Below are 27,762 nucleotides of genomic sequence, written 5' to 3' on the forward strand. Positions count from 1 at the left end.
AAAAATTAAAAAAACATTGCATTACTTTTCTCCTGCAAGTCTTCTTGGCCATAATCACGCTTTGATTTTTCCCCAAATGATCTTTAGAATCACTGTCAAGCTACCGACCCCTAAAAAAATTCCACTGAAAATGGAAATTAAAACTACAATGCGATACCACTACTCATACACAAGCTAATTAAAAATAAATAACCAATGTTTGCAAAATGTGAAGCAAATGTAACTGGTGAAGCACTTTAGAAAACTGCTTGGCAATATCTACTATAACTGAACATACACGTAAGCAGAGACCCAGCAATTTCACACCAAAAAACAAAAACCCCATGCTTTAGCATTTTAATGTCCACAGCAATATTATTTTGATAAGTATGTTGTCATTTTGTTACTTGTTTTCTGGTTGTTTTGTATTATAGTTGTTCTCTGTTCTTTTCTTCTTCTTTTAGTCTTGTCCCTTGTTGTTTGATGATTTTCTTTAGGGATATATTTGTGTTCCCTTCTCTCTATAGTTTTTGTGTATCTACTGTAGGTTTTTTGATTTGTGGTTACCATGGAGTTCATATATGTTGACCTATAACTATATCTACTTGTTTTCAACTGATTAAGTCATATAAGTTCAAACACATTCTAAAAGATCTACATTTTCTATTCCTCCCTGCCACATTTTGTTTTGAGGTCATATCTTACATCTTCATGTCTATCTCTTAACTGTTTATTGTAGTTTAGTTAATTTTACAATTTTTGGCTTCTAGCCTTTATACTGGCTTATTTAAGTGGCTGATCTACAGCCTTTACTATATACTTGCCTTTACCAGTGGGATTTTTCCCTTCCTGTAATTTCTTATTGGAGCTTTTTCTTTTTCATTTAAAGGCGACCCTTTAATGCTTCTTGTAAGGTCAATTTAGTATTGATGAACTCTTTTAGTTTTTGATTGTCTGAGCAGCTCTTTATTTCTCCTTCAATTTTGAATGATAATCTTGCTGGGTAGAGTACCCCAGGTTGTAAGTTCTTCCCTTTCGGCACTTTAAATATATCATGCCACTCCCTTCTGGCCTGCAAAGTTTCTGCAGAAAAATCAGCTGACAGCCTTATGGCAGTTCCCTTGAATGTGACTTTGTTTTTCTCTTGCTGCGTTTAAAATTCTCTACCTTTACCTTTTGCCATTTTAAGTGTATGTCTTGGTGTGGGTCTCTTTGGGTTCATCTTGTTTGGAACCCTCTGTGCTTCCTGTACCTGGATATCTGGGAAGTTTTCAGCCATAATTTCATCAAAGACCCTCTCTACTCCTTTCTCTTTTCTCCTTCTGGGACCCCTAAAATGCAAATGTTAGTACACCTGATGTTGTCCCAGAAGTTCCTAAAACTATCCTCACTTTTTACAATGTTTTACTTTTTGCTGTTCTTATTGGGCAATTTCCATTACTCTATCTTCCAGATCACTTATATGTTCTATATCACCTCGTCTCTTGTTAATTCCCTCCAGTGTATTTTTTTTTCATTTCAGTTATTATATTCTCCAGTGCTGGCTGGTTCTTTTTTTATATGTTCTAGTTCTTTATTAAAATTCTCACTGTGTTCATCTATTCTTTTCCCCCGTTAAGAGTCTTAGTACTAATGCTTTGAACTCTTTATCAAGTAAATTACTTATCTCTGTTTCATTAGTGTTTTTTTCCAGGCTTTTTCCCTTGTTCTTTCATTTGAAACGTTTTCCTCTGTCTTCTCATTTTGTTTAACTTTCTCTGTCTCTATGAAATTAGGTGAAACAATTACCTCTCCTGGCCTTGAAGGCGTGTCCTTGGAGCATCCACATGCAGTCTGCACGTGCCCAGTGGCTTTGGTGGGACAGAAAGATCTGATGTGAGCACGGGCTGCGTCTTCTCCAGGGTGTACTGGCAGCTACCGCCTTGGTAGGAGGTGGAGCTGGAGTTGGAGGGGCTAGAGCCAGAGCCATGTGCAAGCCAGGGCTTCTCCGCTCAGTGGTCATCACAGCTCTATTGGGGGTGGGAGCTGGGTTTCTCTTGGGTATGACAGCAGTCTCTGCCTTGGTTTGGGACATGGCCAGGGCCTGAGGGCTTCAGGGGTGCATTTCTGTGCGGGTTTCACTCTTTCCCCCATGTGTGTACCTTGGGTAGAGGCTGGATTGGGGCCAGAGGGGTTGGATCGGGGCCACAGCACTAAGCTGGTCCCACCCCACAGCAGCATTATTTTGAATAGTGAAGAAATGGAAAATAACTCAAATGTCAACAGTAGAATATTTAAATGAACTGTGGTATATTCACACAATGGAATAAATTAATACCAACTACACACGACAACATGCATGAATCTTACAAATAAAGCAGGAGTGAAAGAAACTAGACACAAGAATACATATTGTGTTATTCTATTTATATAAAGTTGAAAACCAGGCAAACTAATACATGGTGTCAGACAACTAGTTACTCTTGGAAGGAGCGGGTATTAACTAGGAAGGGCGTCAGAGGGCTTCTGAGGTGCCGGGCACCTGGGTGTACTCACTTTGTGAACATGCATGGAGCTGGACATTCATGATTTGTGCACTTCACTTAACCCTCAAGAAACAGTTGACATTTAAAAATCTCAGATATTTTACCTGCCTCATTTTTTTAGAGGTGATAAATCATCCCTTAAATGTAAGAACATGTTAATTTGGACACAAAGAACACAGTTTTCTGCAGTTTTAAAAATCAGCTCATCACCAAGGCTGGGGTGGTCTGCCTGTGATTAAAGTAAACATGTCAAAGGTTTTCCTTAGATTGATGGAAAGAGGGTCCCTGTCAGGGGAGTGGACTATACCTTACAGCTACCACATCTTTGAAATGTTATTTAATCCTTCTTTGGTAATAGATTTTACAAATGACCTGAAGCTTCTCTCCCTTACAATTTTTGGAAGTTTTAATATGATTAAACATATATACTTACAAAATGGGAAGGCTTTTAGGATTCCTTGCACAACCTAGTATAATACTAATTGTGACGGTTAATTTTATGGGTCAACTTGACTGGCCAACAGGTGCCCAGATTAATCACTGTTTCTGGGTGTGTCTGTGAAGGTGTTTCTGGATGAGAGTGACATTTCAATCTGTGGCCTCAGTAAAGTGGATTTTCCTCCCCAATATGGATGAGCTTCATCCAATCCATTGGGGACCGAATAGAATAAAAGGTGGAGGAAAGAAAAATTCACACCTTTTATCCTTCCCCATTGCTTGAGCTGGGACCTGTCTTCTCTGGCCCTCAGACTGGGATTTACATCATCAGCTCCCCTGGTTCTCAGGCCTTCAGACTGGGACTGAATTACAACACAGGTTTTCCTGGGTCTCCAGCCCGCAGACAGTATATCATGGGACTTCTCAGCCTCTAAAATGGATGGTGTGAGCCAATTCCTCACAATAAATCTCATTAGATAGATAAATAGCTAGAGCTAGAGCTAGAGATATCTCCTACTGGTTGTTTCTCTGGAGAACCCTGACTAATAAGCCAACTGTCAACATAAAGACGCACCACCACACCCAATGAATACAGTAGCAAAGGAAAGGAATGTGTCACTACACTGTATGCTCAGAGGCCAGGGGGCCTAACTGGCCTGCTCACCACTGGTTAAACAAAATAGTCTATCAACTGTGAACACACCAGAACTATAATCATCCAGCCACCCATGTTTGCCACAAATCATTCACATCTGAGGGCTGAAGGGCAAATTCTCCTTGACTGTTTTCTAGCCACAGAGAAATGCTGTGCACACCTGATCACTACGTCTGACCATTCTTCACCCTGATTCCCTGTTATAGGGGTGGAATAAAGTATAATTAAGAATTTGCATATGGATCAAGTATTTTATGTTATTAAGGAATTACTATTAATTTCATTAAGTGCACAGTGATATATATTATGGCCATGAGGGAAACTGTTCTTATTATTTGGAGCTGTATGCCAAAGTATTTTGGCTGAATCATGGTGACAGCTAACTTACACTGAAATATATCATTAAATACATATATGAAACTATATGACAGATATTAATTTAAATTAAGCGGTGGTTATGTGGGTGTTTACTGTACTACTCTATTTTCTGTATATTTGTAAATTATAACAAAAAATTTTAAATACAATTATCACAAAGTTAATACAGAAAAATATGTTACTGTTGATAAAAATTTAAAAGAAGATACAATTTTTCAACTAACAAGTTGGCAGAAAGGTTTTTTACTGCTGCTGCTGTATTTTTTTAAATAATCTGAGTTGACGTCATAATGTGGAGAAATGAAAACTTCCATACTCCCAAAAACGTGTACTGATACAATCTTCTTGAAAGGCAGTCTGCCAAGAACCAAAAGCCTTAAAGTGTTGTAAAGTGTTGTAAACCCACTCTTTAATCCAACGATGCCACTTCTATGAATTTATCCTAAGAAAATGCTAGCTATATGCAAAAATGTAGTTTCAAGGGTATTCATTACAGTGCTGTTAATGACAGCAGAGAAGACAACTAAACATCCAATAATAGGGAGTGGCTAGATAAATTATGGTAAAACAGCCATATACAGTAATATGATAGCAATAAAAATAATGCAGAAATGCTTTCAATTATAGGAAAAGGTATTCATAACATCTTAGGTGAGGGAAAAAATGGATACAAAATGGTATTTCCTGTTAAGGAAAATAATTATATTCATATACAGAGACAAAGAAACAGGGAGAGGGAAATGGATACATGTATATATAAACATATAGACATAAATATATATGGATCACAAGTTACATTTCTTTATACACATCTGCCTTTTAAATTTTCAAAACATAGGAACTGTTTTGTCATAAGAAAAAAGTTTTTCAAAGAAGGAATTATTTTTCCAATTTTGCCTACAAACATTTTTTAAAGTATATATTATGCTTTTGTTGACAAAGAATAAACGATCGGTCATTTTCAACCAAATCGTCCTTCAAAATGTCTTTAACTTGCCCGTTCTCCATTCTCCCTGCTACCAAAACCCTCATCAAGTTATTAGGGTCTCACACCACAATTACATCCGTCGCTGCCTAACCCATGGTCTTGCTGCACCAATCAAATCTCAGACCCACACTCCATGTCGCTGGATAACTCAGAAAACCTTCAATGGCTTCCTATTGTTTAGCAGAAATAGCAAACTCCCAATTCTCTTTCTAATTTTGTCACCCACACACTGTAATACTTGGCAGACTCCTTGGCACAGAGTTGAATTTAAATAAACATTTGAAGAATGAGCAGGAATCCTTCAATCTGGAGGCTGTTTGCTCCCAAACCCACCTCCAGGCCTTCCCTTCAATGTGGTCCTGTTTCCCAGAAGCCTCGGCTGCCCTCCTCAGTGCCTGCCCAGCTCCCACGCGACCCTGGGGCTCCACAAATTCCCTCTCCAAGGAGCCTTCTCTGACCTCTCCCCACCACAGGGACTGCTCCCTCCTCCCATTTCCTGTGGCATTTGCTTTAACCACAAAAGTGACCCTTGACTGTGCTGACTTAAGATTTTTTTTTACCTTCTGCATGCCTGTAAATCTGGTCTCCTTTTTCTGCACATCCCACTCACTGCGAATTTCCATGGGGTTTTATTTAAACTGTAAGCACTCAAATACACACCTGTTTAACATGAAGCAGCACAGAAAGTGTTAGGCAGAGGAAAACCCCACGTCAACGTTTAGGTTAGAAACAAAACTGACTACACCTAGACCTCAACTTCTACATCCAGACAAAACATTACCAGCCACATATCACTAGAAAAGCCTGCATAAAAAAATTCAAACACCTTAGGCTGGGGATGCTTTATGCCAAGTTCCACCCTGCCTACCATTCTAGTACCATTGCCTAAGCCCCTATGCTGCAGGCCACTGCCACACCTGGAGCTCTTAGAGCTCTTTGCTTTGGTCATGCTATTGCCTTTGCCTGGAACGGTCTTCCTTTGCTCCACAACCCTCCTCCACCTTCTCCATCTGATAAATACCAGCTCAAATATCACCACCTCCCGCAACTTTTAATGACCCTCTCTAGGAAGATGTAATTAGCCCCACATCATCTCCCTGCTAATTAATGCTACATAATGCAGATCAACCATATTATTTTTTTACACTTAAACACACACACAGTGAGATAGTTAAGGGCAGGAGCCATGATTTATGCATCTTTATATCCCCAACACCTGACACTGTACTTAACATACAGTAAGCAGCTTCAAAAAACGAAGTGGAATTGATTTTAACTCTTTTCAAAAAACTAAAATAAGCCAGAATTGGGCCCATTTTAGCCCACCAGGACCCCTCTTTCCTTATCTGTTTTGGTTCTGCTAGCTCTCTCTGCTCTTCACAGCTGCCACTCCCCTGTTACCAGCACATCTGGTCCAAAGGGTACAGTGAAGCTTCTCTCCACCTCCCCTAAGCTACAGAAGAATCATCTAACTAGTTTAGCAGAGAGAAAGTTGGGATATTTATAAATAAGGAAAGTCAGGAAAGAGTCATAGAAAGTCAGCAAAGCAGTCAGGTTTACAGCATGCTCACTGCTGATCCACGCTTAACTGAAAAGCCCAGCCCCAGCAGAGACACGCCTGGTCCAGCCTCCAGGCGCCTCTCTCCCTATTCTTCCCCCATAACAGCGTCTGCGGCAGAGGGTAAACAAGAGCTCCTCAGCGTGCGGAGCCAAGGTGGATTTGTGTTGGTACCACACTACCCAAGCCTGATGAGATCATCCGAACCTCTGCCAGATCCACAATCCCTTCCAGAAACTGCTGACCACTGTTTTCTTCGGGGACAGTTGCCCCACATCATCCTCTCGGACTCTAAGTCATATGGAACTCTCACTCAAAAGCCACGTAGTCCCAGCCACGCCAAGAGAAGGCAGCACTCCCCTATCTGGCCCCAAAGGTTCCAGCCCAGCCTTCCGGCCCGCTGACGCAGAAGCCCCACAGGTGGCTCTCCAGAACTCTGCAGGGACTGCTACCCTGCTTGGGTCTACCTGACCAATCTCATTTGTCTGCAGTAAAGACTTGCCTGCTACTGAGATGTGGCAGCTGGAAAAAAGATACGTTGTTCCAAAGCAGAATCTTAACCCAGCCTCACCAGCCACCACGTGCCATCAAAGGGTGGGCACGGCTTTTACATGGAGCCTTTGCACTGGATCACATCAAAAGACCAGTAAGTACCCAAGATGCACCATCTCCTGACACACTCTAAGTTGTTCCCATTTCCCGCCAGAAGGATGCCCACAGCTATTGCTGGTTTAGAAGATGGGAAGTACACAGATCCTGAGTTCAAGGAATGATGATGACTTTGCCAGCTAGAGTTAACCAGTTGTATGCATCTCTCTAGGCTCCTTAGCAACCCACTCACGTGCTCTTCTGCAAGTGGTCTTCCAGAATTACCTCATGAGAGTAGACCTTAAATATATACCTTTAAAATGTCTATGGTTCACTCATACACACCTCAGCCCAATCGTGGGGGGCCCAACGTGCACAGCAACAAACACTAGTCTAGGTGAGAAGGAAATGTGTTTGTTTTCTGGACTTTCGTTATCCAGAATTCTTTTCCACCTTAGAATCTCTACACTGTATTGACCTTTCTGGGCAAAAAACAAATTTATAAAGAATTCTGCTTTCTTATATATAATACAATCCACCTTATACATTTTTTTCTCATATTTTGCTCATATTTTTAACCATTTTCTCTTGGAGTCCGTCTCTTTTTTTGAATTATTTAATTTCAAGCATTTACTGAATCGATATCTGATGCACATCACGTGCATATCTAACGCATATCACTTTCAAATAAGTTTTTTCATTGAATCTTTACAAATTTTTATGACATTATGAAAATGTTCATATATCAATATACACAAAGTAGATTGAATAGTATAATAAACCCAATATTCCATTTCCCAATTGCAAAAATTACCATCATACTGCCCACTTATTTCTCCTACCTCACCAAAACTGGGTTATTTAAAAGCAAATCTCAGATATCATAATCTCATCTGTAAATACTTCAGTGTACATCTCTAAATGAAAAAGACTCTATAGTTCCCATATTCGGAATACCATTACCTGGCCTAAAAAATCAATTAATAACAATTCTTTAATATCAAATAATCCTATCAGTATTCAAATTCCTTGATTCCTCAATTTTTTAATAGTGACACAGTTTGATGAGGAAAGTGATGCTCACAGAATTAATAACTTCCTAAGCCATATATCTGACACACAGCAGTACAATAAGTTTCTCACTTGAAGGCTTGATCCTCTTTATATATAGCACAGCTACCTTTTCACCATGTTTAGAAAAGGTCCACGTATATATTTTTTAAAATTTTCTTTACAAAAGTGGCCTTTTCTTTCTTTTTTTAGTACTTCATTGCCAGTTAAATAACCTTAAAAGTGGTCCAGTGTTTGGGACCTGAGGTAGGCTTTTATTAGAGTATTAATCACTCAGTGCCTAATATCACAAAGTAGGTGCAAGCGTAAGAAACTAAGGAAGTAAACTTGTGTGCTGTCTGTTGTGATGTAGTATCTACTATTACTCATACTGGGGCCTCCTCAAGGGCACCACAGTTGAAGTAAAATGATATGATGAAGATGATGATGATAAGAGCAACAACAATGCTCTAAGGAGAGACAAGGCTGGTCCCCTTTGGATGAAAGAAGGATTACTAAGATGTTTACGAAGAGCTTTAAACTTCTTAGGAGGAAAAATATTAGTATCATCAAACTGCACAAGTCAACCCTGGAAAGGTAAATGGGTTGTGAGACTAAATCCCTCCCCACTCCGGAACAGCCCCCCCCCCCCCCCCCCCCCCCCCGGGCAACTCTGTTTCAATACCTAATACCGTGTGAGACAAAAGAAAGTAAAACATAAACAATGCAGCCATCACAAACAGTCGCCTACAAGTACCTGATACATTTTTAAAAATAGATATAACTGTAAAGGATCTCTTTTACACGTCTTAAGATACTTTGCGGGATTTTTTTTTAAATATAACAATGAAATTAAGAGCTGCTCAAAAATAATCTTCAAAGTTACAGAACACAAATCAAACAAAAAACAAAACAGATTCCTTTATACTGACCTTCAAAAATATTGTTCTAAGTTCGGCTGGATCTGCTCTCTTGGTTAAAGCCACCTATAAATAAACATAAAAATGTTTGTATTATTAGAACAAAGCTGAGAAATCAAGCTAGCAGACGGAAAGAAAATAAACTCCAGGTTAGAAATCAGTGGATTTCATTTTTACACTTAAAGCACTAAATTTCCCCATAGCATAAACTACTCTCTGGATTTTAAATTAAGACTCCTTACGTGGCTTCTAGAATGATAACATTCCGTGCAAGAAACCAGTAAAGCTCCTAATATGTAGTGTTTAATATATACCATTGTTTTTCCAAAGTGAGTAAGAAAAAAAGAAAAGTTGAAACAGATTTGTAACCACCTGGCATTTTAAACTACACTCCAGAGTGACCCACACCTTTCATAGGCCAATATTAAAGTACAACTTGTTCGTTAACTATGTAAGAGAACATAGTTCTTAGAGAAGTTAGTGAGCAAGGCAAACAATATTAACATAAGGGAATTACTTCCCACAGTTCCACAATGGACAGGTGTGAATGCCCAGCTATCTGGTCATGCCAAGCAGTCTCCTCCTCTCCCCTACTTTTAAGAAACCAGAAGTCTCCAATTATACAGCACTGAGAAATATAACCACTGTTTTGTAATAACTTTAAACGGAGTATAATCTGTAAAAAATGTTGAATAGCAACGCTGTACACCTGAAACTAATAATGTAAATCAACTATACTTCAACGAAAAAAAAAAGCCTAAGTCTCCATATGTATGACTATTATTTACCACATTCTAGAATACAAGGGGCTATGGTTAGCTTTCAGAGCAAAGTCTGACAGATTAGCTCAGAATAGGTGTTGTGCTTAATTCTCCAGCCCATAAAGTCCAAAAACATCATTGGGGAAAAAGAAGACAAACTTGAATATGGCTGCCCCAGGCCAACACAAAAGAGTCCTTATGTGGAACCAAACAGTAGGCTTATTCAGCGTCCCATCACCCCATCCTGCTGGCAAAAACCGTCAGGAGACTGAGTTCTCACCAAGCACAGCGTCACCCCACGATACAGCCAAGGAGGGGTTCCTGGAACCACCCCAATACTGGAGCCATGTCGCTATCCATGGGGAGATTTATGCAAATTGTTCTAAATCCTTTCTGTGTGTTTGAAAAGGCTCTTCTGAGACCTTTGGACAATGGGTTCTCTGTCTCGAAATATGTAACTGCCTGAGCTTCTTGGCCTGCCACTGTCAGGAATAATTTTATTAACTAATCACTGGAATAGGAGAGGTAGTTTTCCTGAAACCAGTTAGTTGGTCACCTTGTTTCCCAAAGCAAGACTGATAACTCTTAACTTCAGCTGAGTACTTGTAACCACCAATGCTATTTTTATCCAGAAGAATTTGTAATCTCTTTAAAATCCTCAATTAGTGAGTGTTCTTTGCTGTTCAATTAACGAGAAGAAAAGAGACTGCTAACCAACCTATGATTGATGATAGTGCTAAGAGTCTCAGAAGATCCCCTCCCTTTGGGTCTATATTCTGAGAAAGGTGGCGTAGGACAAACACTATTGGAGAAGATGAGCCAGCATGAAATGCCTCTATCCTCTCCTTTAAGAGCAAAGAAATTCCCTTCGAGTTCTACATCTCAAGACCGTAACAGTTTTTTAAAAGGCCTATGGTGACCCTCAGCACTTAATTGGGTTTCCTTTTAAAAAAGCGAAGGTAAGTTTCCACAAAGTGAACTATTCTTGCTCCATCTGAATAACACATCCTTTAAAATCAAATTAGTTCACCATGCCACATACTTCATAAAGCCTTCCCTGGGCAACACAGTTTCAGAGTGAACTTCCCCCGCCCTAAACTCCCACAGCGTTCTTTTACTTACTAATCCCAAAATGCACCACCAGGACTACACCTCTGTGAGAGAAAGAAAGCTTTCACTCTGTAACTCTCCCAGGGTGGAAGGCACAGGACAAAACAATCCATATAGTGGCCCAGCACTTTTAAGTCAGGTCACCTGATGTGTACAGAACACTTCATAGTTACAGTTAAGTTACAGTTACACTTAAGTTACAGTTAGACATGCCAGCGTTCTGAAGGGGTACTGAGATGGAGTCTACCTGGTGGCAAAACCAAGAGCTAGCAAGTTCTGTGAACTGGAAAAAGGGAGCCAAGAAACGTAGCCTCCCTTTTTAAGCCAACTCAGAACACCTGCTCAGCAAGTGCACGTTCCATCACCTGACAATCCTTAGTTCATTGGGCTTCTCAGAAGATTCATGAAACTCTAGATTTTTTCCAAAAGGCTGATTTTCATTGTTTTATATACATGTATATATTTCTCATATACTAACAGCATGTAAATATTTACAGATACTATTCTTACAATCTGATTGCCTGATTTGCTTTATCATTACTCTTCTGAATTTGAGTTTATAAGAATAGATGCCACCATTAAAATAAAATATTTATATCAAGAGATTTAAATAAAGTAATTTTCAAACATAGGAAGTAAATCACCGAGAAGAAAAAGGATTATTGGCAGATGACTATGAATTACCACCATTTACTACTTAATTCAATAGAGAATTTTATACAGAAGCATATAACATTCACACCAAGTGGAGGTTAAGGGAGAAGGGGGGGAGAACTGGAAAAACTATGCAGTATATGTTTTTCCATAAACTGGGAGAATTTAACCTTTGTTTAAAGACAGTATAGAAATTTCAGGTCAATTCCCCAAATCTATGTTCCACGGGGCAGAATCTGAAGAACACTGAATATGTAAAATTTTTGATAAGAGAAACATTATAAATAACAGCAATAGCATTTGCAAAACACATATACTAGCTAGGTACATCCCAAATACAAAAATAAAAACAGCCAAAAATAACATAACTTCAATGACTGGTTTAAAAGGGGGGCAGTGGGAAGTATGGCAAGGAAAACCAGAGAGATAAAGTGTGAATTCTGTGCTCTGCAAGTGAACCTTGACTGATACAATCAGTAACTCTAAAAGAAATTCCCCCAAAACACAGTTACCATTAACTGGAGAAGAAAAAAAGAAAGAGAGGTCTCATCACATTTAAGAAAAATAATTCTTCATTGACTTCACTGAGTCACTCATTCCTCATCCTACAGTTTCCCTACATTCTAATAAATGAAAAGCAGATCCGAGCTTCAAGAAGGCAGAAGAGTAAGACGTGGAGATCACGTTCCTCCCCACAAATACATCAGAAATACATCTACGTGTTTAACAACTCCTACAAAACACCTACTGAACGCTGGCAGGAGACCTCAGACCTCCCAAAAGGCAAGAAACTCCCCCATGTACCTGGGTAGGGCAAAAGAAAAAAGAATAAACAGAGACGAAAGAATAGGGACGGGACCAGCACCAGTGGGAGGAAGCCGTGAAGGAGGAAAGGTTTCTACACACTAGGAAGCCCCTTCGCGGGCGGAGACTGCGGGTGGCGGAGGGGTGGGAGAAGCTTCAGAGTCACGGAGGAGAGCACAGCAACAGGGGTGCGGAGGACAAAGCGGAGAGATGCCCGCACAGAGGATTGGCGCCGACCAGCACTCACCAGTCCGAGAGGCTTGTCTGCTCACCCGCCGGGGCGGGCGGGGCTGGAACCTGAGGCTCGGGCTTCGGTCGGAGCGCAAGGAGAGGACTAGCAGCGTGAACACAACCGTGCACCACGGCTAGCCGGGAGGGAGTCCCGGAAAATGTCTGGAGCTGCCGAAGAGGCAAGAGACTTTTTCTTGCCTCTTTCTGTTTTGCAGTGCGCGGGGAGGGGGGGATTAAGAGCGCTGATTAAAGGAGCTCCAGAGACTGGCGTGAGCCGCGCCTAAGAGCGCGGACCTCAGAGCCGGGCATGAGACGCTAAGGCTGCTGCTGCCGCCACCAAAGAGCCTGTGTGCGAGCACAGGTCACTCTCCACACCTCCCTTCCGGGGAGCCTCTCCAGCCCGCCACTGCCAGGGTCCCGGGATCCAGGGACAACTTCCCCGGCAGAACGCACGGCGCGCCTCAGGCTGGTGCAACATCATGGCGGCCTCTGCCGACGCAGACCCGCCCCGCACTCCGTGCCCCTCCCTCAGAGGCTCGCCGCGCACTACGGGCCCCTCCCCCGCAGGCTCGCCACGCACTCCGTACACCTCCCTCCCCCCCCCCACCCCCCCCCCCCCCCCCCCGGCCTGAGTGAGCCAGAGCCTCCGAATCAGCTGCTCCTTTAACCCTGTCCTGTCTGAGCGAAGAACAGACGCCCTCAGGCGACCTACACGCAGAGGCGGGTCCAAATCCAAAGATGAATCCCGGGAGCTGTGTGAACAAAGAGAAAGGGAAATCTCTCCCAGCAGCCTCAGGTGCAGCGGATTAAATCTCCACAATCAACATGAGGTACCTGCATCTGTGGAATACCTGAATAGGCAACGAATCATCCCAAATTGAGGAGGTGGAGTTTGGGAGAAAGGATATACATATGTTTTTCTCTTTTTCTCTTTTTGTGAGTATGTGAATGCTTCTGCATGTGATTCTGTCTGCATAGCTGTGCTTTTACCATTTGTCCTAGGGTTATGTCTGTCCATTTTTTTGGTTTTTCTTGGATTCTTTAGTATAGTTTTTAGCGTTTGTTATCATTGGTGGATTTGTTTTTTGGTTTGCTTGGTCTCTTCTCTCTTTCATTCTTTCTTTTATTTCATTACTTTAAATTTTTTCTTAATAATTATCTTTTATTTTTTATTTTAATAACTTTATTTTTTCTTTCTTTCCTTTTTTCTCCCTTTTATTCTGAGCCGTGTGGATTACAGGGTCTTGGTGCTCCGGCTGGGCGTCAGGCCTGTGCCTCTGAGGTGGGAGAGCCAAGTTCAGGATATTGGTCCACAAGAGACCTCCCAGCTCCATGTAATATCAAATGGCAAAAGTCTCCCACAGATCTCCATCTCAACCTAAGACCCAGCTCCACTCAACGACCAGCAAGCTACAGTGCTGGACACCGCATGCCAAACAACCAGCAAGACACGAACACAACCCAGCCCATTAGCAGAGAGCCTGCCTAAAATCATAATAAGGTCACAGACACCCCAAAACACACCACCAGACATGGACCTGCCCACCAGAAAGACAAGATCCAGCCTCAGCCACCAGAATACAGGCACTAGGCCCCTCCACCGGGAAGCCTACACAACCCACTGAACCAACCTTAGCCACTGGGGGCAGACACCAAAAACAACGGGAACTACAAACCTGAAGCCTGCTAAAAGGAGACCCCGAAGACAGTAAGTTAAGTAAAATGAGAAGACAGAGAAACACACAGCAGATGAAGGAGCAAGGTAAAAACCCACCAGACCAAACAAATGAAGAGGAAACAGGCAGTGTACCTGAAAAAGAATTCAGAATAATGATAGTAAAGATGATCCAAAATTCTTGGAAATAGAATGGAAAAAATACAAGAAACGTTTAACAAGGAACTAGAAGAACTAAAGAGCAAACAAAAAATGATGAGCAACACAATAAATGAAATTAAAAATTCTCTAGAAGGAATCAATAGCAGAATAACTGAGGCAGAAGAACGGATAAGTGACCTAGAAGATAAAATAGTGGAAATAACTACTGCAGAGCAGATTAAAGGAAAAAGAATGAAAAGAATTGAGGACAGTCTCAGAGACCTCTGGGACAACATTAAATGTACCAACATTCGAATTATAGGGGTCCCAGAAGAAGAAGAGAGAAAGAGAGGGACTGAGAAAATATCTGAAGAGATTATTAGCTGAAAACTTCCCTAATATGGGAAAAGAAATAGTTAATCAAGTCCAGGAAGTGCAGAGAGTCCCATACAGGATAAATCCAAGGAGAAACACGCCAGGACACATTTAATCAAACTATGCAAAATTAAATGCAAAGAAAAAATATTAAAAGCAGTAAGGGAAAAACAAATAACATACAAGGGAACCCCCATAAGGTTAACAGCTGATCCTTCAGCAGAAACTCTGCAAGCCACAAAGGAGTGGGAGGACATATTTAAAGTGATGAAAGGGAAAAACCTACAACCAAGATTACTCTACCCAGCAAGGATCTCATTTAGATTCGATGGTGAAATTAAAACCTTTACAAACAAGCAAAAGCTAAGAGAACACAGCACCACAAAACCAGCTTTACAACAAATGCTAAAGGAACTTCTCTAGGCAGGAAACACAAGAGAAGGAAAAGACCTACAAAATAAAACCTCAAACAATTAAGAAAATGGTAATAGGAACGTACATATCGATAATTACCTTAAATGTAAATGGATTAAATGCTCCCACCAAAAGACATAGACTGGCTGAATGGTTAAAAAAACAAGACCCATCTATATGCTGTCTACAAGAGACCCACTTCAGACCTAGGGACACATACAGACTGAAAGTGAGGGGATGGAAAAAGATATTCCATGCAAATGGAAATCAAAAGAAAGCTGGAGTAGCAATTCTTATATCAGACAAAATAGACTTTAAAATAAAGATTATTACAAGAGACAAAGAGGGACACTACAAAATGATCAAGGGATCAATCCAAGAAGAAGATATAACAATTGTAAATATTTATGCACCCAACATAGAAGCACCTCAAAACATATGGCAAATGCTAACAGCCATAAAAGGGGAAATCGACAGTAACACAATCGTAGTAGGGGATTTTTTAAAAATCAATTATTTATTTATTTTTGGCTGTGTTGGGTCTTCGTTTCTGTGTGAGGGGTTTCTCTAGTTGCAGCGAGCGGGGGCCACTCTTCATCGCGGTGCGTGGGGCTCTCACTGTCGCAGCATCTCTTGTTGCAGAGCACAGGCTCCAGACGCGCAGGCTCATTAGTTGTGGCTCATGGGCCTAGTTGCTCCGTTGCATGTGGGATCTTCCCAGACCGGGGCTCGAACCCATGTCTCTTGCATTGGCAGGCAGATTCTCAACCCACAGTAGGGGATTTTAACACCCCACTTTTACCAATGGACAGATCATCCAAAATGAAAATAAATAAGGAAACACAAGCTCTAAATGATACATTAAACAAGATGGAGTTAATTGATATTTATAGGACATTCCATCCAAAACAACAGAATACACTTTCTTCTCAAGTGCTCATGGAACATTCTCCAGGATAGATCATATCTTGGGTCACAAATCAAGCCTTGGTAAATTTAAGAAAATTGAAATCGTATCAAGTATCTTTTGTGACCACAAGGCTATGAGACTAGATATCAATTACAGGAATAAATCTGTAAAAAATACAAACACATGGAGGCTAAACAATACACTACTTAATAACCAAGAGATCACTGAATAAATCAAAGAGGAAATAAAAAAATACCTAGAAACAAATGACAATGAAAACATGACGGCCCAAAACCTATGGGATGTGGCAAAAGCAGTTCTAAGAGGGAAGTTTATAGCAATACAATCCTACCTCAAGAAACAAGAAACATCTCAAATAAAAAACCTAACCTTACACTTAAAGCAATTAGAGAAAGAAGAACAAAAGAACCCCAAAGTTACCAGAAGGAAAGAAATCATAAAGATCAGATCAGAAATAAATGAAAAAAGAAATGAAGGAAACAATAGCAAAGATCAATAAAACTAAAAGCTGGTTCTTTGAGAAGATAAACAAAATTGATAAACCATTAGGCAGGCTCATTATGAAAAAAAGGGAGAAGACTCAAATCAATAGAATTAGAAATGAAAAAGAACAACTAACACTGCAGAAATACGAAGGATCATGAGAGCTTACTACAAGCAACTATGTGCCAATAAAATGGACAACCTGGAAGAAATGCACAAATTTTTAGAAAAGCACAACCTTCCAAGACTGAACCAGGAAGAAACAGAAAATATAAACATACCAAACGCAAGCACTGAAATTGAAACTGTGATTAAAAATCTTCCAACAAACAAAAGCCCGGGACCAGAAGGCTTCACAGATGAATTCTAGCAAACATTTAGAGAAGAGCTAACACCTATCCTTCTCAAACTCTTCCAAAATATAGAAGAGGGAGGAACACTCCCAAACTCATTCTATGAGGCCATCATCACCCTGATATCAAAACCAGACAAAGATGTCACAAAGAAACAAAACTACAGGCCAATATCACTGATGAACATAGATGCAAAAATCCTCAACAGAATACTAGCAAACAGAATCCAACAGCACATTAAAAGGATCATACACCATGATCAAGTGGGTTTTATCCCAGGAATGCAAGGATTCTTCGATATACGCAAATCAATCAATGTGATACACCATATTAACAAATTGAAGAATAAAAACAATATGATCATCTCAATAGATGCAGAAAAAGCTTTCAACAAAATTCAAAACCCATTTATGATAAAAATCCTCCAGAAAGTAGGCATAGAGAGAACTTACCTCAACATAATAAAGGCCATATATGACAAACCCACAGCCAACATAGTCCTCAGTGGTGAAAAACTGAAACCATTTCCACTAAGATCAGGAGCAAGACAAGGTTGCCCACTCTCACCACTATTATTCAACATTGTTCTGGAAGTTTTAGCCACAGCAATCAGAGAAAAAAAAGAAATAAAAGGAATCCAAATCAGAAAAGAAGAAGTAAAGCTGTCACTGTTTGCAGATGACATGATACTATACATAGAGAATCCTAAAGATACTACCAGAAAACTACTAGAGCTAATCAATGAATTTGGTAAAGTAGCAGGATACAAAATTAATGCACAGAAATCTCTTGCTTTCCTATACACTAATGATGAAAAATCTAAAAGTGAAATTAAGGAAATACTCCCATTTACCACTGCAACAAAAAGAATAAAATACCTTGGAATAAATAAGACACTGATGAAAGAAATGAAAGATGATACAAACAGATGGAGAGATAGACCATGTTCTTGGATTGGAAGAATCAACATTGTGAAAATGACTATACTACCCAAAGTAATATACAGATTCAATGCAATCCCTATCAAACTACCAATGGCATTTTTCACAGAACTAGAACAAAAAATTTCACAATTTGTATGGAAACGCAAAAGACCCCGAATAGCCAAAGCAATCTTGAGAAAGAAAAATGGAGCTGGACGAGTCAGGCTCCCTGACTTCAGACTATACTACAAAGCTACAATAATCAAGACAGTATGGTACTGGCATAAAAACAGAAATATAGATCAATGGAACAGGATAGAAAGCCCAGAGATAAACCCACGCACCTTATCTTTGATAAAGGAAACAAGAATATACAACGGAGAAAATACAGCCTCTTCAATCAGTGGTGCTGGGAAAACTGGACAGCTACATGTAAAAGAATGAAATTAGAACACTTCCTAACAGCATACACAAAAATAAACTCAAAATGGATTAAAGACCTAAATGAAAGGTCAGACACTATAAAACTCTTAGAGGAAAACATAGGCAGAACACTCTATGACATAAATCACAGCAAGATCCTTTTTGACCCACCTCCTAGAGAAATAGAAATAAAAACAAAGTGAACAAATGGGACCTAATGAAACTCAAAAGCTTTTGCACAGCAAAGGAAACCATAAGCAAGACAAAAAGACAACCCTCAGAATGGTAGAAAATATTTGCAAACGAAGCAACTGACAAAGGATTAATCTCCAAAATGTAAAAGCAGCTCATGCAGCTCAATATCAAAAAAACAAACAACCCAATCCAAAAATGGGCCGAAGACCTAAACAGACATTTCTCCAAAGAAGATATACAGACTGCCAATAAACACATGAAAGAATGCTCAGCATCATTAATCATCAGAGAAATGCAAATCAAAAGTACAATGAGATATCATCTCACACACGTCAGAATGGCCATCATCAAAAAATCTACAAACAATAAATGCTGGAGAGGGTGTAGAGAAAAGGGAACCCTCTTGCACTGTTGGTGGGAATGTAAATTGATACAGCCACTGTGGAGAACAGTATGGAGGATCCTTGAAAACCTAAAAATAGAACTACCAGATGACCCAGCAATTCCACTACTGGGCATATACCCTGAGTAAACCATAATTCAAAAAGAGTCATGCACCACAATGTTCATTGCAGCTATATTTACCATAGCCAAGACGTGGAAGCAACCTAAGTGTCCATCAACAGATCAATGGGTAAAGAAGATGTGGCACATATATACAATGGAATATTACTCAGCCATAAAAAGAAACAAAATTGACTTATTTGTAGTCAGATGGATGGACCTAGAGTCTGTCGTACAGAGTGAAGTAAGTCAGAAAGAGAAAAACAAATACAGTATGCTAACACATATATACTGAATCTAAAAAAAATAGAAATGGTCATGAAGAACCTAAGGGCAGGATGGGAATAAAGATGCAGACATAGTAGAGAATGGACTTGAGGACCCGGGGAGGGGGAAGGGTAAGCTGGGACAAAGTGAGAGAGTTGCATGTACATATATACACTACCTAATGTAAAACCGATAGCTAGTGGGAAGCAGCCACATAGCACAGGGAGATCAGCTCGGTGCTTTGTGACCACCTAGAGGGGTGGGATAGGGAGGGTGGGAGGGAAGGAGACACAAGAGGGAAGAGATATGGGGATATATGTATAGCTGATTCACTTTATTATAAAGCAGAAAGTAATACACCATTGTAAAGCAATTATACTCCAATAAAGATGTTAAAAAATAAATAAATAAATGAAGAGCAGTCATTATAAAAAAGTTACTGAAATATAAATTAATATACAGACAAAATGCCATGTTAAGCATTCTTCAAAGCACAACCTTACTGTGTAATCAACTCTCAAATGTTCATATCACTCAACAGTTTACTTATAAAGCACCAGACACCACAAATGTTAACCTGCTGAGTAATTATGCAAGTGGGTAATTTCAGGGATGCTGGAGATATTTATCAGAACGATTCAGTAGCTTGTAAAATGTAGACAAACATTAAACAGTAATAAAGCCATCACCATTAAAATTCTGTATGAAGAAGAGTACAGCAGTTAAGAAATGAATGGTGGTATTTTAGCTGTGGGTTCTGTTAGGTCAAAATAACTTTAAATGCTCTAATTTTAGATTTTATTATTATTGTTATTAAGCTAAAGCTAACATTCCAGTAAATGTTCCCAAGACTAAAAATTTGACAAGAGGCAGTGTAAGTCTTTTCTGAAATAGACATTTGTCTGTTTATATTTTCAACTCCTTATGGTGAAAAAGATGCTTGCTCACCCTGTCATAAGCAAACATCACCACGTTTAGAGTAAAGATTTGGGTTCCAATGTATTGCTAACTTGGTGATCCTGGACAAGTCAGTTAACATCTCCAAGTTTTAGTTTCCTCATCTATAAAAAGGGCAAAATGATAAAATCTACGTATTTGTTTCATAAAGTTATTTTAAGGATTCATTAGAATGAAGAAAAAGTGCTCTGTGAATCCTAAAATGATACATAAGGTTGGTAGTGATTAATAGCTACTCTTAAAAAATGTAAGCTGTAAACACAGTTATATGATATTTCTAATCCCCAATACGAAAGGAAGACGAGGAGGTAGGTCCAACATGTATCCAACTTAGAAATAAGCAATAAAAGGTAACAGGCTAAGGAGAAAAACAGTATATTAAAATTCTATTGGATGATGACAGTCATGTTGGGAAGCCTGGAGAATCAGCTTAAGGCTAAGGCACCACCAGTGATGCCCAAAACTATCCTAGAATCACCTGGTGAGAAATGTACCTCCAATCCCACAACAAAAGCAGGTTGCCTAGGCTGCCTATCACGTCAGCCGAAATGGAAACTTCACACACAAGCTGCTTCCTTGTGTTGCCGTCTTCCAAATCAAAGTCACACATGAGCATCCAATTGGCAAAGCTAGATCACATGCTTGTGCCCTGGCTGCAGGGAAAGATGGGAACTGAGTTTTGACTCATATGTTCTAGCAGGCAGGCCTTGTAATGTGGGGATTTTCTCCATTATAGGAAAGGTAGTCAAAAGATGATGGGGAGACTTCTGGTTTCCAGTCCAGCATGTAAGGGGCTTAGAAGTTGCCAGACTGTCCTAAAAATAAGTAAAAAGCTTAAAAATTGAAAAATCAACTACTCTCCCCAGATCCATCAGAGGAGTGATGTCAACAAGCAAACAACTGCCCCCCAACATGGAGAAACAGAAAGGGAGAACCAGAGGATCACAATGACCAATTGCTGGAGGCTCAGTGTGGACAAGAAAAGACTTAAAAAACTCTAGGTGGACCTAGACATAGTGGATTCCCCACACTTTTGTGAATGTTACCTCCTGGAACTCAACCTGGTTCTCAGTGAATGTCAGAGAAAAATCACCTGGCATTTCCAGTAGGAGGAAAGGAAAAGGAACCAAGCGGAAATGCATCAGAGCATTCTGTTCTTTATAAGAAGGTCTGTCTCAGAAGAAGTTATTTCAGAGGAGTCTAACCCACTGGAGTAATACCAGAGCCAGCTGACCACAGGGAAGGCAAATACCCAACTCCAGCCACCTCCAGCCATCCTCTCCCACCTGAGGGGAAGAAAAAATTGAGAAACACTTGTGAAGTACACTGTCCAGGGTCACAGGCTCTCTAATGGACTGAGACCTAGTCATAGGACTAGGAACACTTCCTTTCCCTCTACACCCTATGCCCACATTACCAAAGGACTAGTTATAGCAGTTCCTTTCATCCAGTACATCATGTCTGGCTATCAAGAAAAAATTACAAAGCATACCAAAAAGCAAAAATACACAATTTGAAGAGACAGAGCAAGCATCATAACCAGACTCAAATATGTCTGGAATATTGAGATTATCAGACTAGGAATTTAAAACAACTATGATTAATATGCTAAGGGCTCTGATGGATATGGTAGACAACATGCAAGAAGAGATCAGCAATGTAAGCAGAAAAATGGAAATTCTAAGGAAACTAAAAAAGAATGCTAGAGATCAACAATACTGTAACAGTGATGAAGAATGCCTTTGCTGGGCTTATTAGTAGACTGGATACAACTGAGGAGAAAGTCTCTGAGTCTGATGATATTTCAATAGAAATCTCCAAAACTGAAAAGCAAAGAGAAAAAAACTGAAAGCAAACAAATAAACAAAACAACAACAACAAAAATACCCCACAATATCCAAGACCATGGGACAACTACAAAAAGTGTAATATACGTGTAATGGGAATACCAGAAGGAGAAGAAAGAACCAGAAGGAATATCTGAAATAATAATGATTCAGAATTTCCACCCAATCAATGTCAGATACCAAACCACAGATACACAAAGATCAGATACACCAATGAAGATAATCAAATCACTTTAAACATCAATGTCCCAATTAATTAAAAGACAGATTGTTAGAATGCATCAAAAAAATAAGACCCAACTATATGCCATCTACAAAAAACCCATTTTAAATATAAAGACACATAGAGATCAAAATAAATGAACAGAGAAAGATAACACCATGCACATACTAATTAAAGGAGAGCAGAGCAGTTATATTACTTTCAGACAGAGCCCATTTTAAAGCAAGGAAAGTTAACAGGGATAAACAGGGGCATTATATAATGATAAAGGGGTCAATTCTCCAAAAAGACATAATAATCCTCAATCTAACAGAATAGAAAGCCTAGAAATAGACCTTCATAAATACAGTTAACTGATCTTTGACAAAGGATCAAAGATAGTCTCTTCAACAAATGGTATTGTACATTGATATGCAAGAAATGATTCTAGACACAGACCTTACACCGTTAACAAAAATTAACTCAAAATGGATCACAGACCTAAATGTAAAACTCTTAGAAGACAACAAAGGAGAAAACTTAGATGGCCTTGGGGCTTGATGATGATTTTTTGGATATAACACCAAAGGCATGATCCATGATAGGCTGGACTTCAATAAAATGGACATTTCCACTCTGTGAAAGACACTGTCAAGAGATAGTAAAGATAAGCCAACACTTAGATAAAGTATTTGCACAAGAATAGCCAATAAATGGGGCTTCCCTGGTGGCTCAGTGGTTGAGAGTCCTCCTGCCGATGCAGGGAACACGGGGTCGTGTCCCGGTTCGGGAAGATCCCACATGCCGCGGAGCGGCTGGGCCCGTGAGCCATGGCCGCTGAGCCTGCGCGTCTGGAGCCTGTTCTCCGCAACGGGAGAGGCCACAACAGTGAGAGGCCCGCGTACCGCAAAAACAAAAACAAAAACAAAAACAAAGAAAGAATAGCCAATAAATGACTGTTACCCAAGATATACAAAGAACTGTTAAAACTCAACAATAAGAAAACAAACAACTCAATTAAGATTAAAATATGTGCCAAAGACCTTAACAGACACCTCACCAAAGAAGTTATACAGATACCAAATAAGCATATGAAAAGGTGCTCCACATCCTCAGTCATCAGGAAAATACAAATTAAAACAACAATGAAATACCACTACATACTCACTAGAATGGCCAAAACCCAGAACACTGACAATATCAAATGCTGGTGAAGATGTGCAGCAAAAGGAACTTGCACTGTTCGCTGATGAGAATGCAAAATGGCACAGCCACTTTGGAAGACAAATTGGAGGTTTCTTACAAAACTAGACACACTCTTACCATACGATCTAGCATTCATGCTGCTAAGTATTCAGCCAAAGGTGTTGAAAACTACATCCACACGAAACCCTGGATGGATGGATGTTTACAGCAGCTCTATTCCTAACTGTCAAAAGCTGGAAGCAACCAAGATGTCTTTCAGTCAGTGAACAGATGAACTGTGGTTTACCCAGACAATGGAATATCATTAAGCACTAAAAAATGAGCTATCAACCCATGACAAGACACGAAGGAAACTTCAATGCATATTACTAAATGAAAGAAGCCAATCGGAAAAGCCTACATACTGTATGATTCCAACTATATGACATTCTGGAACAGGAAAAACTATGGAGACAGTAAAAAGATCAGTAGTTGCCAGGGTTTGGCAAATAGGGAAGGAAAACAGGCAGAGCACAGACTTTTGGAGCAGTGATAAGACTCTGTATGAAACTATAATGATGGATACATATCATTATAAAATGTGTTCACAGACTGTTCAACATCAAGAGTCAACTTTAATGTAAACCACGGACTTTGAGTGATAATGATATGTCACTGTAGGTTCATCAATTGTAACAAATGTACCATTCTGATGGGGGGATGATGATAATGCGGGAGAGGTTATGCATGTGCGGGGGGCAGCCAGGAGGAGTACAGGAAATCTCTGAACCTCTCTTTACATTTTGCTATGAACCTAAAACCACTCCAAAACAATAATAATAAAGTCTATTTTTAAAAAAGATCATGGGTAGCCAGGACCATCAAGATGAAACTAAGCAGGCAGAGTCACTAGGCACACATCTGTATAATCTCCCTTTCTTTGAATCCTTGAAGTAGGTTGGATTCTTTTCCTTTGTAGTTGAGAAAACTGCAGGTCAAAGAGCTGATGGGCCCCAGGCCCCATGTCTTTCCCCCAGGGCCACAACCTAATACAGTCAAGTTGCGTTAGACCAGGGCTTCTCAACCTTGGCCGTACTGTTTTGGGTCAGATCATTCTTTGTTATAGAGGGCTGTCGGGCACATCGTAGAATGTTTAGCAACATCCCTGGTCTGTAATCACTAGATGCCGGTAGCAACCCCTTCTCCCAGATGTGACAACCAACAGTGTCTCCAGACATTACCAAATCTCCCCTGGGGGCAAAACTACCCTGCCCCCAGGGAGAACCACTGCCTGAGACAGCGCCACTCCACTTGCTCGTTCATGCAACACGATCGCCTATGGGAAGCTTCCGATGTACCAGGCACTGAGGGGACAATGCCAAATAACCAGAGACCCTGCCCCCTGAGGGGGAATGACAGACTTATCAACGAGTGGTTGGTACAAAGTGTGTGATGCTATATGCTATCACAAATCAGAGTGCTAACTCTGCTTAGCTCTTGGAGTCAGGGGTGGCAGAGGTAAGGTCTTGGAGCTGGGTTATTTATTACTGATTACAGCGGTTCACACTGACCAGTTAACTTTTACTGGGCCCTTAACTCTATGCTAGGCATGTGCTAAAGGCTTTATGCCTGATCTCACTTAAACATTACTAAAACTATTCAAGGCGAAAAGTCATTAACATCCCAGTCTCCAGATGAGGAAGTTGTGGCATGTAAGACACTTAGTCTTAAATGAGTAGTAGTAAATCACGGAGCCAAAAATAACCCTAGAGCCCAGGTCATCTTCATACTAATTATACTACCTGGAGGATGTGCCAGGAATTTGGCAATCAAAGATGGGGACTTTAAGCTATCCTTATGAATGGTGCTACTGGACAACATTACAGGTGAAAGCCACTTAAAATAAAGTTTTTCTGATTTGGTATTATCATACATAAATACCCGTGGTTCAGTGGAAGCCAGATTTACCTAATGGAGAGAATATTATTCTCGGTATTATATGCTGAACTCAGTCTCAGTTTTTTTAAAGCATCAAGGTTACAGTGTAATTAGCAACGAGCTGCAATTGTAATTACCACTCCCAATATAATTTGTTACATATTAGCAAGTGTCAAATTACTACTGCTCCTTAAATGAATAAAAACTGATTGTGCTGTTCTGAAGACTGGGGTGTATGTTCCTGATGGGGAACAAAGGAATATAAAAAGTATATGACATATTTATAAAGGGCTGAAAGGTTCTACTTAGGAGATCACAAGTTGCTGGAGCCCAGATAATGCCACAGAAAGGTAAAATGGCTGAGAGAATAGTTAACTTATTAGACGCAGAGAAGAGAGAGCAGCAAATCAAAGGACAACAGAAAGTTGCTTTCACTAAATAATACCTCACCTGTTCAAAATTCTGCTATGCATCAACATCATATAACTGAAGAATAGTCAAGAACCCAGGAGGAAGTTAAAAGAAAATGCACAGGAGCCCTCTGCACAGCTGGGATCCTCGTCCCAAAGACTGGGCACAATTTCACTGGAGCAACCCCTCCTCTTTCCTCTCCCACGATTTTCAACATGACTCTGAGCCAGTGCTCTGGTTCCAAACCACTCTGGAAGCCCACACTTCTGTAAAGCTTACTATGTCCAGGCCTGGCTCTGAGCTTTAGAAACATGAGCATATTGACCCTCCCAATAACCCAGGAAGTAAAAACAACCATGCCTTGTTTACAGACGAGGAAACTGAGGTAGACAGAGGTAGAGTAACTTGCCCAGAGCCATAATTTGAACAGAGTCCATGATTTTAATCATATGGGATCATGACTTTCAGAAGGAAAAAAGAAAGAACAGGAGATTAAGAAAGCAGGGAACCTAGAGATTAAAGAAAATTAGGTCATATCAACCAATTGCATTGCCTGGGCCTTATTTAGATGACAATTCAGAAAACAATTTAAAAAAATTGTAAGACAATAGGGGAAATATGTAAAATGTGTACAGAATAGATATTTGATCATATTGAGGAAGCACTAAATTTTTTTTAGATGTGACAATGATATTTTGGTTGTGCGTTTAAAAAATCTTTTTTAGAGATACACAGTGATATTTACAGATATGATGTTGGGGATCTGCTTTGAAAAACTCAGAGCGATGAGAGGACAAGAGAGGGTGTAGTATAAATTAAACGACATCTGCCATAAACTGATAATTACTGAAACTGGTTAGAGAGGGACATGGGGGCTTCCCTGGTGGCGCAGTGGTTGAGAGTCTGCCTGCCGATGCAGCGGACACGGGTTCGTGCCCCGGTCCGGGAAGATCCGACATGCCGCGGAGCGGCTGGGCCCATGAGCCATGGCCGCTGAGCCTGTGCTCCACAATGGGAGAGGCCACAACAGTGAGAGGCCCACTTCAAAGAAAAAAAAAAAAGAAAAAAAAAAAAAGAAAGGGACGTGGGAGTTTGTTACACTGTTCTAATTTTTTATGGAAAATTTCCATAATGAGAAGTTTAAAAAATGCTACTATTTTTTTAAGGCTTAAGTCAAATGCCAATTCCTCCTGGAAGATTTTCCAGATTCTCTAACCAGGTTTCCCTCATAGAATGCTATTTACACCTACTTTTATGGACTTTGCAAATGGACGTCTGAATTCTGACTCTACTGCTAACCAGCAATATGACTTCCTATTTTCTCACCTGTTACAGAGAGAGAGTGAGTGAGAATCAGGATTGAATGAAAGTAGCATACTCTGGGACAGAATCTAGCAGTGCCTTGCTTGCCAGTTCGTTGTATCCTTTCCATATTCATAGCGGCCCAGCTGACTGAGTCATCAGTGGACAGCTGAGCCCTAAGGGAAGGCTCTCTTGGCTTTCTGAACTAATCAGAGCTCCTCTTAAGAATCTGAGCCAGCAGAGGGTCTGGGCTGAGCTGGCAGTAGGTCATGCTGGCTGATGAAGTGGCACTAGTGAAGGTTCATGACCTCCTGGGATTGAACAACAACAACAAAAATTAAACTGGTTTCCTACCTTTCATCTGACATCAAACATGAGTGGTTTCTTATGTAATACTAAGAGGGAAAGCTGTGTTTAAACATGATAGACAAACCAGAATGCAGAAACCATACAGGAAAAGATTAATTAATGTGTAACATAAAAAGTTCTAAAAATCAAAAGTGCGTATGAACCCATTAAACACCAAACAACTGCAAAAAATAAACATATAAATAATGTGTAACAGGACAAAAGGCCAAGGTTCTTAATTTAAAAGCG

General features: G+C 40.1%; 1 protein-coding gene across 2 annotated transcripts in view; it reads right to left on the reverse strand.

Annotated features, from left to right (window-relative positions):
* SLC25A13 (solute carrier family 25 member 13) overlaps positions 1–27,762 on the reverse strand; it is a 204,468-nt gene that overhangs the window by 162,966 nt on the left and 13,740 nt on the right. For both annotated transcript variants that reach the window (XM_030857235.2, XM_030857234.2), the window contains exon 2: positions 9,092–9,145. In XM_030857235.2, coding sequence (XP_030713095.1) covers positions 9,092–9,145 — 54 coding nt within the window. The remainder of the gene's footprint in view (positions 1–9,091; positions 9,146–27,762) is intronic.

This window comes from Globicephala melas, chromosome 9 (assembly GCF_963455315.2).
Source record: "Globicephala melas chromosome 9, mGloMel1.2, whole genome shotgun sequence".
Classification (NCBI taxonomy): Eukaryota; Metazoa; Chordata; class Mammalia; order Artiodactyla; family Delphinidae; genus Globicephala; species Globicephala melas.